This window comes from Pelophylax lessonae (assembly GCF_965119305.1).
Source record: "Pelophylax lessonae genome assembly, chromosome: 9".
Classification (NCBI taxonomy): domain Eukaryota; kingdom Metazoa; phylum Chordata; class Amphibia; order Anura; family Ranidae; genus Pelophylax; species Pelophylax lessonae.
Genome location: NC_138776.1, coordinates 180,292,109 through 180,305,263, shown reverse-complemented (window position 1 = coordinate 180,305,263; position 13,155 = coordinate 180,292,109). Strand labels below are relative to the sequence as shown.

Below are 13,155 nucleotides of genomic sequence, written 5' to 3'. Positions count from 1 at the left end.
TCAGATGCCTCTTTTGGCCGCAAGGTTCTGCAGGCCGCAATCTGAGGAGACTGTTGGTCTACCTCAAGGGTTTGTTGGGTTTTTCACTTAGGTCTCATCTTTTTGCTCGATGAGTCCTTGATGCTTCTGGTTGGCTCCGGTTGGGCCTTCTGGATTTTGATTTCTGTTATCCCACCCCTCATTTGTGGTACTGCTTTGGGACGTCCCGAGTTGTTATTAATCAACGAGGACTACGTCTGTCAATGAGCGACAGAGAAAAATGGATTTTTGTAAAATCTTACCGTAAAATCCTTTTCTCTTAAGCTCATTGACAGACGTAGTACCCGCCCCTCTGTTTTTGAGTTGGGTTGGGTTAAATTCTCTAAACACTGCTTTGTGACATAACTGATTTGCTGTAGCAGGAAGTGAGAGGATATACCCTCTGGGACTGCCCCTAGGGTGTGGCCAGAACGTTTTCTTTCCTGTCTAGTCCTACTCCTGTAGAGGGCAGTATAACCCGAGTTGTTATTAATCAACGAGGACTACGTCTGTCAATGAGCTTAAGAGAAAAGGATTTTACGGTAAGATTTTACAAAAATCCATTTTTTAATAACATTCAATTGCAATATGATTCGTGTTGCAATTGTATACGCTATATTGTTTTTTCTTTATTTACTGATTTTTTTTCCCCCACGAAAGTGGAGTTACCCTTTAACTTCATTGGAAATTATTGTGCCATCTCCCCTTTTGGTTGAGGTTTTACGACCGTCATGCAAAACTTTGATTCAAACCACTCAGTGATTTGCTGACTCTGATTGCATAGGCCACAAACTCTTGCAGACTTTCATCCTAATTCTTTTCCTGATTTGCATGTGGCTTTAATGGTCAGAGAGCTTTTGTGGCACTAATCCTTGACTGATGAGCTTACCCCTGAGGTACAGTCTACTGCTGTTACTCCCAAGTTAAGAGACTGTTTTAGTCTTTTCTAATGCAGTGTACACCACTCTAAAACTAGAGGATTAACCTGTTGCTTCCACCAGTGCTGTTTCTACTCTTGGGTCATTTAATACTTGTAAAGACTTTCCCTTTGCACCCACTTTTCCAACTATATTTCTATAGAGATTGCAAACAAACTACCTCCTAAATGCTTGTTACATTGTATTTGTTTGGTAAGGGTTTTGTGTAGAAGCGGTTTATTCTTTCTGTGGCTCCAGCGGTCTCCTGTCTTAAGAGAGGTTTTATTATTCCGGTGGAGGATGCAAGAGCTAGGGTCATCGGTTTGCATCCCAAACATGGCACTACCTGCATGAAGTTTACATGTTCTGCCTGTGCCTGCGCCTGCATTGATTTCCTCTGGACATTCCGGTTTCCTCCCACATTCCAAAGACTTGTTGGTGAGTAATTGGCTCCTGTTTAAATTGGCCCTAGTATATGTATGGATGTGAGTTAGAGAGCTTAGATTGTGAACTCCATAAGGGCAGGGACTGATGTGAATGTATAATAAATATGTAAAGAGCTGCATAATTTGACAGCGCGATGTAAGTACCCGCAATAAATAAATCTGTCTTTAAGGACCCAACTGATCAGCCCTTTCTTGAGCTCTGTTCTCGTTGGTGGTCCTGCTTGTTATCTTAAACCTGATGATCCCGATGACGTCAGGTCGTACTGACGAAACGTACGTCGGGAAGGGAAACGTGAGACCGTAGCCATTTCCGGGTTAGAGGAGCGCTGGCGATCGGCAGTGCTCATCATCCCGCTGCATGATTTTATGATAAAGGCGATTGATATATGGAGATTCTAGTAAGTGTAAACCTTTTTTAAATAAAGCGATCTGTTTAGACTTACTACACCATGAGAGTCTCTTTCTATTCCATTCATGTCTGCTACCTGATCCGAGCTGTACTCTAAAGGCTTGACATTTGAATATTTACTGTGGAGCTGAGGAGCTGAGGATCGTGTATTGAGTGGAGAAAATGCCTATGTGACCCCCTATAATCAAGGGGTCATATATTTCCGGTAAGGAGTACCTTACTAGATCACTGGGTGAAGTGTGGAGGTGAAGGCTTAATCTGCACCAATATCAAGTCTCTGCTATATTTAGTGACACCAATGATATGTGGACTTTTGTTCCTTGATGCTGCATATGGACTGTTTTGCACTTTATAATGCTGAGCACAGATTGATGTTTTTATTGAATTTTGATTGATATTTTAATTATGGGTTTTTGAACTAATGTTCAATTTATTATCTGCACAAGCACTTTATATTTATGTTTGAGCGCGACACTCTCTTCTATTTAAAAATTATTTAGCACCACTGCTTTTTTTGTTGCTGCACACAATAAGGAAGCAATTCCTTAAAATTAACGAATTATTTAATTAATTTATTTATATATCATATACACATATATATATATATATATATATAATTTTCACATCATCACGGTTGAACCATTTGCGCAGTTTTTTGGTTTCACCAAAACCTTTTTGTACTGCTTGTTATCTTGCTTACTTTGTCAAAGTACGTCTGACTGGTCAAAATGCCTTAAAAGAGATATAATTGCTCCTGAGGTTGATCCTTCACTTATAAAATGTATGGAGCAGATCGCTGTAGTGTTAAATTTCATCTGTGATAGTTTGGAAACTTGCATGTGTGTTAATTCAATACATACGAGGTGTGACAGTTGAAAACCTGGCATGCCTGCAGTGTAACACTATGGCAGTGAGTCACACCAGCCATTCATACTCAAGTGTGTCCTAACATGCTCTTTTGGGTTGTAGACCAGTTGACTCAGTCTTTACGAAGTAGTAGAAGAAATGACATGTGCGTATATTGCTGTTGATGGCAAAAAATGAGTGACAGGAATTTGGAGCAGCGGATTAACATCAAATTTTGCATGAAAATTGTCAAAAGTGTAAGTGAAACTCAGTTACAACCGGCTTATGTTGAACATTCCATGAAAAGCTCAAGTGTTTTTGAATGGCATAGGTGGTTTAACCACTTTTGGGCTGGAAGGTTTTACCTCCTTAATGACCAGGCCATTTTTTGCGATATGTCACTGCGTTAAACTGACAACTGCACAGTCGTGCGACAATGTACCCAAATAAAACGAATGTCCTTTTTTTCCCCACAATTAGAGCTTTCTTTTGGTGGCATTTGATCATCTCTGCGGTTTTTATTTTTTTGTGCTAGAAACAAAAAATGACCAACAATATTTTTTTACTTTCTGCTTTGAAGCGTATCCAATAAAAAAAATTTAAAAAATCAAATTTCTTTATCAATTTAGGCCAATATGTATTCTGCTACATATTTTTGTTAAAAAAAATCCCAATAAGCGTATATTGATTAGTTTGCGCAAAAGTTATTGCGTCTACAAACTAGGGGATAGATTTTTGGCATTTTTATTTATTTTATTTTTTTTACTAGTAATGGCGGCGATCAGCGATTTTTAGCGGGACTGCCACATTGCTGCAGACAGATCAGACACCTAACTGACACTTTTGACACTCTAAAGGGGAACCAGTGTCATTACTAGAGTAATCAGTGCTAAACATATGCACTGTTACTGTGCTGACACTGGCAGGGAAGGGTTTAACACCAGGGCCGATCAAAGGGTTAAGTGTGTCCCTAGGGGATGCGTTCTAACTGTGTGAGGGATGGACTCACTAGATGAACACAGTCATCCGTTTTCCTAAATAGCAGAAACACAAGATCACTGTGTTAGACTCTGACAGAACGGCGGTCTGCCTTGTTTATATTTGCAGACCATTGTTCTGTCTCTCTGGGGAGTGATCACGGGTGGCCGGCGGACATAGTGTCCGCTGGACCCACTGATTGGCTCCCCCTCTGGCCAATCAGTGCACCTGTGTGCCCCCAGTGGCAATTGCGCGAAACGATGTACAGATACGTTGTTTCGCTCAATAGAGCCAACCTGCCGCAGTATATGTACTGCTGGTGGTCGACAAGTGGTTAAGGAGGGGCAGGAACATGTCCACAATGAGGCATGAAGTGGGCAGTGAATAAGGAAGCAGTGCGGCAGATTCTAATAGGGGGATTTGGGAATGAGAAAGATTCAAGGTGACTCAAATCTTGACAGAAGTTCAGAAATAATGTCATCTTCAAATTTCTTCAAATTTCATCTGATCTTTTGAAGAATCCAGAGGTTTTTGATAGGGTTTTTACTGGTGAGGAACCATGGTATTTCCAGTATGATCAGGAAACAAAAATGTTGAAACATGTAGTCGAAAAAAACAAAGATTTCACCTTGCCGAAGAAGTCGTCTTCTACATAAAGGATTGCCCCCATCTCCAGGTTTATTTTTGTGGAAGCTTGGACAATTTGCACCTCACACACTTGTGTGCAGGAGACTGTGTTCCAGGGCTACACATTGGAGTTTTGCTCCATACTCTTCCCTCAGTTTATTGCCTTTAGCCTCCCTGTGTCACTAAACAGATTAGCAGACCTCCATCAAGCCCTCTTGGTTCTTTTGGATCAAGGTATCGTTGCCACAGTTTCTGTGACAGAATGGTTCCAGGGGTTTTATGTGAGCTTCTCCAGTGTTTCCAAGCCCACAGTGGCCACTCCATTTAAAAAAAAATTGCAACAAACCCACCAGGTCTGTCATCACTCCCTTTGACCAGGGAGACTTTGTGGCTTCTGTGGACATCGAGGACACATTCCTAATTCCCTTTTTTTTTTCCATCATAATTTCCTAGGTTTTGTTGATGGGGCCCCTACGCTACCATTCCATGGTCCTGCCCTTCATCCTCTCATCTACACCCCAGACAATCACCAAGGTGCTTGTCCTAGTACTAGCACTGCTGAATTCTCATGACATTTATGTGCCCTTTTGCTCATGGAACAGTTAGTGCTTGCTTTGGCGGACAATGTGAAGTTCAAAGAGAGGTGAAAGTGAGATGCCGTACTCAAATCTTGAATCTTTCAAAAGGGAATAAATAAATTAGCCTAATGGCTTGAGATCCCCTAGGAGATTTCCCCACCCCAAGACAAAGGGGTCACCAGATTGAGAAATCTGTATATAAGTGAAGAAAAAGAGCACCTGAAATTTGTTGCAAGAATCCAAAAAGTCATTTATTGTTGTTACAAATAGAAACAGGCAACATATGCATTTCTTGGTCTGGAACTGAATGTGGTTCATTTTGCACTTCATAAACCACAATTTGAACCTATTATAGGCATTCCATAAAAGTTGTGTTTCTTGTAGCCAACGCCTCTGCAAGACCATTGTCAGATCTGGTGGCCTTTAACCTACAAAGAATTATTATTATGGTCTCAAGAATGGGGTTGCATCATTTTCTGTCAAAGCACACACTACTCTAGATATGTAAGTACTACCTGGGCTTTTGGCATCAATTAATTGTTTCTCAAATTTGCAAGGCTGGTCTGCCACCACATTCTTCATGTTCTACTAAGTGAATGTCACGACCTGATGTCAGCTTCTGGATTAAGATCCTTCATGCAACTCTTTAAGCTGCAGGCAATTCTCAGTCCTTGATTGTTTTCTTGGGACTGCTTTTTGGATGTCCCAAAGGGTAATGATTTCCTATGCCTTCTAATGAACACAGGTCCAACCCTTATGTGTTTATGATCATGCCTCTTTCACTAATTTGCTAAAAAAGTCATGCTGGTAAGAGTGGTTATCCTGGACTTTAAGACTTTTGTTTTTCCGGTGCCCAATCCTCCTGTAGGTTGCAGTCCAATCCAAAGGTTAGGCTTCTGTGTCCCTCAATGCGCTTCAAATTAATTTGTGGTGAGTACAAAAATCCTGCTTTATCAGTTTGACAAAGTTTTACAGATTTCCATTCTGCATGAGTTTAATTAAATATTGATACCCATCTTTGTAAATACAGGCATTGAATTGTGGATTTTCTTGCTAAAAACAACCTTTTGAAAAGCAGATGGGGCACCAAATACTGTGTAATCCAGCTTTGCCTTTATTTATTAAAGTATGTGTACTTATTCAGAATAGTTTATCTTTAAATGTTTAGCTAACTTGTGTTACTTATGGCAGATTGAAGAAGATACATGGCAAAAATATTATCTGGAAGGTGTGGCTAATGAGATGTATACAGAATACCTATCAACTGCATTTGTGGGACTCTCCTTCCCTGCGGTGTGTGAGTAAGTACAAAACCTTTTCCTTAGGTACACAGAGGAAGGCACATGTAGGCCATAATTAAGGTACCCTAAAACATCATTAGAAGATACTTGGGAATAACCGAGGTAGTTTAATGGCAGACAATATTGTACACAATAGTACTAAGATATTATACAGATAATTCTGCTGTGAATTTGCAGAATATTAGTGACAACCTGTCATGTGATATTTGAATTAACACTTAACTGTAAATGTATCTATATAACGATCTTATTAAATCGTATGCGTGCAAATTGGCCCACTGCACATTTTGCAGATCATTTCTAGAATAATAATAATAAACTTTATTTTATGAAGTGCCTTTAAATGTAGCTTCTCAGAGCCCTTTTACAAGGAAAACATACACATGATAACCTTCTATCTGCAGAATTTTGAACATATTGAAGTCAATAAATAGTGGATGTAGGTACACCAGAAATTAGAGCATTGCAGTAGTCAATTCAAGAAAACACAAATTTATAGATCAACTTTTCAGCTAGTGTATGATACTATAGGATGGAGACGAGCAAAGTGGAAAAAAGATGTTCTGACAATGTTTTGAACATGTGGATCAAGGATTAAATTAGCATCAAATGTCACCCCCAGAATGAATGAACAAGGTCTGCTATCAGCAGTGCATTGATCTGATGGTATGAATGTTTGTATCTTTATTTTTCCATTATTCTACTGTTTCCTTAAACCTTTCAGGTTGTGCTTTGTGAAGCTGAAGTTGCTGATGATAGCCATAGAGTACAAATCTGAAAAAGGGGAAAGCAGGTAAGTCATGACTTGTGAGAGATGCCTGACAGAATTTTTCTATATCATTCTTTTCCTCTTTCAATTTTTCCAAGTCCATACAATTTGTTAAATAGGGGCCTTCAAAATGTTTCCTTGTTGTCTTCTCACTAGAAATGATATTTTACAGTTTTATGTCTACATCAATTTAAAACACAGATCCCTTAATGGAGATAGCACCTGCTTTTCAATCTTTTGGTCCCAATTCCATTGATAAAGGTTATAATTATAGAAATATATTCAGAGCAAAATTAAAAGGGAGTTTTTTTTCCTGTGTTTCTTACCATCTTCTTGAAATCATCATTTTTTTTAATTGCATACATAAAAACAAAATGCATATATGTGACTGCATACTGAATTCAAATTCAGCAACAAGATATGCTTACATAGTACATGGGACATAAAAATGACATCATAGTACCAATAAAAAATCTAAAAATTAGTCTTGTTACATGATTTTACTCATGTGACGTTGCTTCCACAAGTCCATCTGAAGCCCTCATGCTCTAATCCTGCTTAACCACCTCACTCCACTTTTTTTCCATAAACATATTCAACTATAAAGCCAATCAGCCAGAAGTCCCTGATTTGCTAATAATTGATTTGCTGTTATGTTATAACTAACTTTCCCCCATCCTTATGTTTTGACCCTTTGTTAATTTCCTACCTCACTTTTATGTTTATTACTGTTTTTTTAATTATTTGTCTAAACCTAACACTGAGCTGTTTTTCTGCTTTTTCAAGAACCATGTGCACACATACCTCTCCAGTACTCAATCCTGTGCAAAGTAAAATAAATTACCTAGCAGAGTGTTAAATTGATTTGATATTATTTACAAGTTTTAATATATTGAACTATTCGGATCTGCACTTTGATTCATGTGCTTCGTGTTCAGATATTGCATCATGAACTAACAATATGGTCACATTTAAATAAACTACAGTGCGGCTTTTTTTTCTTCTTATAAGTGATTGAGAAATTTGGTCTGAGATTGTTTTTTTCAAATTTAAAGATAAATACTGCGTATTTATTTTGGGCAGAAACATTGCAGTCAACCACTACACAGCAGATATTTTGCATTATTGTCTGATGCCATACAGTGCTCGTACATGGAATCAAATTGTTGCACAAACTAGGCGGCAATGCAGACTATCCTGACACCCAGATGAGACATTCTGATGCTGCTATAGATAATAAAATAATGCACCAGTTGGCTTTGGCCTGACAAAATGATTTTTCAGGTTAGTTGGAACATTGTGGCCAACTTGTTTTTTGCCAAGTGCAGCAATTAGCAGATTCTACTTGGTTCACAGTATAAAGCAGAAACCTCCCAACAAGCACTGTAAGCATATGTGTAAATTGCTTGAAAGTGATTTTTCTAGGGTCTGATGATAGACTTACAGGTCATAGGGACAAGTAAAAAATGGGTTTTAATAAATCTTCCCTGAATGATTTTACGCTATGTGGTGTATTTGGTCTCCTATCTTCCCATATATTTTGCTGTGAACTGGAGGTGACCTCTACCATTGGGTGAAGTGGTGATATCCCTTAAAGGCATACACCATAGTTGATTAGACCAAATGTTACATGACTTCTCTTAAGATGGGGGTCAAATTCTCTTGATGTGGCACTCATGTGGTTTCTGTTTATATGCCGAAGAGGTTCATTATATCCACATATTTTTTTGCACAAGTGGGATATTTAAAGAAAGATGTGTGCGTGGAGTGTAGACTTTGATTTATAGTTCTAAGAATATTACTATCTTTTGTGTTTTGTTTATGCACTTTTGATTTTTTCAACATTCATTTTGTTAGTGCAGCCCTTCTTGCTTTATGTGTGGATATTATAACTATTGATATCTAACGGTAGCGTAGCAGATTTTTGTTTACTTCACCTGTTAGCGGAGTTTCACATTGTACACAAGTAAAATAGTAGTTCTGCTTTGAGATGTATAACACAATGAGTGTGTCTAACTGTGTTACAAAATGTACATAGTAATAAACCTAATACAGTGTACATAATGATAAATGAATAAAAATACAGGGAAGTGAAATGGAGAGGTATGAAGCATTAATTTTCTGCACACAGTTTTTATTTATAATATTTGTGCCTATTTTTAGTTCTCTGTTTTCATAAATTTTATGTATTATTTATGGGGGGGCTGGGGATGTCTTGGTGTCCATGAATTTCTTATCAAGGTATTTGATTGGAAATCTATATTTTTTTTCTTGTTGTTTGCAGAAGCAGAAAGCGGTATGGCTTTCCACATTAACTGTGCCTAACCCTCCTTCACCAAACTTCACCCTAACCTCTCCTCCTCACCTATGGACTCATAATCAGAAGCTCCCTCTGAAGATTAACACACACAAAAAACTCTGGCTGTTTCTTATTTCCTCATCTGTGCACATAAGCATACATACATGATACATATGTACATATATAAGATCCATATATATGGCTATACATATGTATATTTATATATATATATGTACATTCGGATATATATTTATATACACCTGTGGATGTGGAAGATACATAATGTAGTCAGAATATGAACTGGATATTTTTATATATTAAGCCTGATCTCAGTATGAAAGGTTATTTATTGGTATAAATTCTATTCACAGAGCCAGTGAATTTTACCAAATGCAACATTGCATTACTCATCCAATCAGATTTTACATCAATACAGAAGTTGCCCATTCTGCCTGATGATCTCTCATATGCATTTGTGTATATAGATATATACTGATATAAGTGCATGGATACCGTACATATAGTTTTTCAGCATATGTATATGGAAGGGTTTACATGCACCTATATGTGTTTGTATATAAATCTGTACACCTTTATATGTATTGTGCACTGCGGCTGTACAAGAATACATATGCTCATCCACCAAGGTGAAACTAAACAGACTTAACTAAGTGTACTTATCTGTCAACGCTTAGCATATTACTACCCTCCCGCTGTCGCTCTAACTTCTTTGCAGGAACCTTGTTAATCCCGTCACTGCCAGCAGGCTAGAATCCCACTGGTCACTGGCATCTATGGGGTTAGGGGCAGACTTGTGTTTCTTTTATCAGTGATCAAATAGAAATTTGTCATTTCAGGTCTTTGTTCTCCAGATGGCATGTCTGTGGCAATGTTTCGTGTCTGTCTGTGTCATGGTTTATGTCTTTCCAACTGTTCCCCATCCATCCCAGTGTCTCAGTCCTCAGCAAAAGTTGCCATTGATAAATTTCAGTTTGTACATTTTCACTTCATGTCCTGGATTACCTTAGCCAACATCTCTTTCTAATCCTTACCCTAATATCCAAACCCCTCTTGTCCTTCAGGAAAACATTAAATCATGTTAGTTATGAATGCAGCATATCAAGATATTACACATATTTTGTTCTGGGAAGCAATAACATGTCTTATGTTCCAGCATACCAAACATGGCTCCTTAATCTACATGTGTTTGTTCTAAATATTACCCTGAATATTGTTATATGCCATCCTGTCACCACATGGCCAATGCATACTATTTTTTTAAAAAAAAACCTCATAGAAATTAGCAAATGCAGCAGTAGCGAGATTATATTTTTCTACTACAAATAATAATAGAAGGTTGTGCCCAAGTGTGTATTTGTAGGCTGGTAGTGATGAACTAGATAGGAACAGAGATTTCATTAATATAACTTTCAATGATTAATTGATTAAAATGCAAGGATGAATGTATAAACAAGATAAATTTAGGTGGACCTTGCACTAAAATGCAAGGTGCGTTTATTACACACAGACCCACACTACCTATCTAACAATGGCACATGATACCTGTAAAAAATAAATTAAAAAACAAAAAAAAAAAATTTATGTAGAGAAAAGTTAGAAAACATGACCTTAACCTGGCTTTTGCACTTGTGGGGTATAATGTCAGTTCTTCCGTGAGATATTGTGTCTCCAAAACCTCTGGGATTTTCAGTGTTCCTAGGTTCTTGCTGGACCATGGCATCATGCGCTCTAGTGTGAAAACCAGGTTTAGGGTAATTTGGTTTCCTAACTTTTTTCCACGTGTGTTTTTTTACAGGTAGTATGTAGTGTTTTTGATGGGGGGGGCCGCGGTATGTAGTAGGCAGGTCTTGCATTCCAGTGCAAGGTCTACATGAAAATTAGGTCAGAAAAATATGTTATTAGAACTGTCTATTTTCCATGCAAACATGGTCCGTGTCTGCAGTAGTTTAAAGTCATCAGGAAAAGAGGATAAAATAATTTGTCATCCATAGTTCAGTATCCAAGTTAATATTACAGTGTAAACCCTAATTCCTTATGGAGATAGGTCCATGATAAATAGTTATCTGTAAGGTTCAAGCACGTAGTAGTGTCAGGAAATACAGCACTCTAGTACTGAGTCAGAAATAAAAGTTACTATCAATGCTGATTGTTTAGCAATAGTAAAATAATCTACAGATGATCCAAGTACAGGACAATTGACAGTTGTTTCATTGGTTAAAAACTTTAGTTCCGTTTCTTGCTTAAAAATGTGGGTTTAGATGCAGTTTAAAAACTTTAACATCAGCTTTTAAGATGCTTTTAGCCAAAATATCACATAATATATTATGTTAAGCATTACAAAACAGGATTATTTAAATACAGTAATCCGTAAATGGACTGTAGTGATTGTCCATGTTATTAAAAATACACTGTTTTTAGACAGTAATTTTATCAATATTCGTAGCTACAACTTTCGATTTTTCACACACATAAATATCTGTCAGAGTAAAGTTATAAGTAAACCTACTTGAGCTATGTGGCTAGCTTCCTTCATTTTTGTAATGCCGTCTGTTTTAAATCAGACCTATCAAGTAATTTTTTTGAATTGTTGGCTTTTCCTCAAATTAAAGTGCTTACCATCATGTTCTACAAGTACCCCTTCAGTTTCATGCTGTCTACTGAAGGAAGGCATATGGATTTGTGTCAACTAAAAGGTGGTTTTATATTGTTTTTAAAAATAATTTTGAGTAACGCATAACCTTAACATGGCTGTTATAGTAAGATGCTTTGTGACTACACTATTTTATTTCACAGTCAATTTATACAACTTTAAGGTATCCCGCTTCCATCTATCCCCTGTGTATCACATTTGTAAGGCAAAAACATTCTGCTTTTGCAACATAGCCACTGAAGATTGCATAATCCGATAGTTCTTTCTGTAGCTGGTTCTCTGTCCAAGGCTTCCTGTCCATTGTCTTTCCATTAACACTTTAAGTGAACCTTTCCTCTATAAAATGAATCTACCATCAGCTTGATGTGGTAACTTGAGAGGAGAGGGTCTTTTCTTCCTTTCTCTCTCTCCAGTTCGTCTTGTCTGTCTGAAGTGTTTTTTATGACCAGCATTCATCTCACATCTTTGTTTTGTCCCATCCTCATGGGTGTGGTTTGGGTGTTCCTAAGAAACTTCCTGCTAGTTTAGAAACTGCAGAGAAGTTATTGCAACATAGGGAGTGCATTGTGGCTAGTTTTGTTTCTCCTTTTCAAGCTTTGTTTCTTGTGTTTGCTTGCACGATTTGTTAATGTGGGTTGCAAAGAATTAAAACTGTTACTGCTGATACAGTGACAAGTGAGAGCTCTGGGAGTGATTTGGCATGGATTCCTAATCCTCATTATTTGTTTTTTGTTTTTTTTTAAGTCCTGCAATTTGCTGGTGTTTATTGTACTGTAAATTATATTTTACAGTTTGTTGCATTCTGAAAGTAAGTGCAATAAAATATCTTCCAAAAAAGGAAGGCCAAATGGCATTCAATTAATTCAGGGGTCTTCAAACTATGGCCCTCCAGATTTTTTTTCTACAGGCTTTTTGGTGTAGGAATATGTTTTGCATAATAAGCTAACTCTTTTACAGACTACTTCCTGCGACAGTCCCAAATTACTATAATTCAATTAGTAGTGCTTTTTTTCTTTCAAATACTTTTCCCTTTAAATGAGCTTCTCATATCCTGCAGTTTTTCCACCTTCACCCTTGTGAATTTCAGTTAATACAATTGTGCAGTGATTCCCACCACCTTTCACCACTGCGCTCACCTCCAGTTTAGACTTGTTTCTAGTGCCTCGTACACACGCAACGATTGTTGGCCGTGAATTTTCGGCCAAGGTCTGATCAGCTGATTTTCGGCTTGTTAGTATGATGCTTCCGACAACCGACTACGACTTTTCGGCCAAACAAAATCTGGTGTGCATGCTA

At 37.6% G+C, this 13,155-nt stretch overlaps 1 protein-coding gene across 17 annotated transcripts in view; it reads left to right on the top strand.

Annotated features, from left to right (window-relative positions):
- Positions 1 to 13,155, top strand: part of KCNMA1 (potassium calcium-activated channel subfamily M alpha 1) — a gene marked incomplete at its 3' end in the record, with an annotated part of 993,244 nt that overhangs the window by 717,575 nt on the left and 262,514 nt on the right. For 9 of the 17 annotated variants that reach the window (XM_082268091.1, XM_082268088.1, XM_082268089.1 and 6 more), the window contains exons 15-16: positions 6,011 to 6,120; positions 6,845 to 6,913. In XM_082268091.1, coding sequence (XP_082124217.1) covers positions 6,011 to 6,120; positions 6,845 to 6,913 — 179 coding nt within the window. Of the gene's footprint in view, positions 1 to 6,010; positions 6,121 to 6,844; positions 6,914 to 9,173; positions 9,186 to 13,155 lie in introns of all 17 variants that reach the window. The other 8 variants (XM_082268090.1, XM_082268087.1, XM_082268099.1 and 5 more) reach the window with 1 other exon arrangement.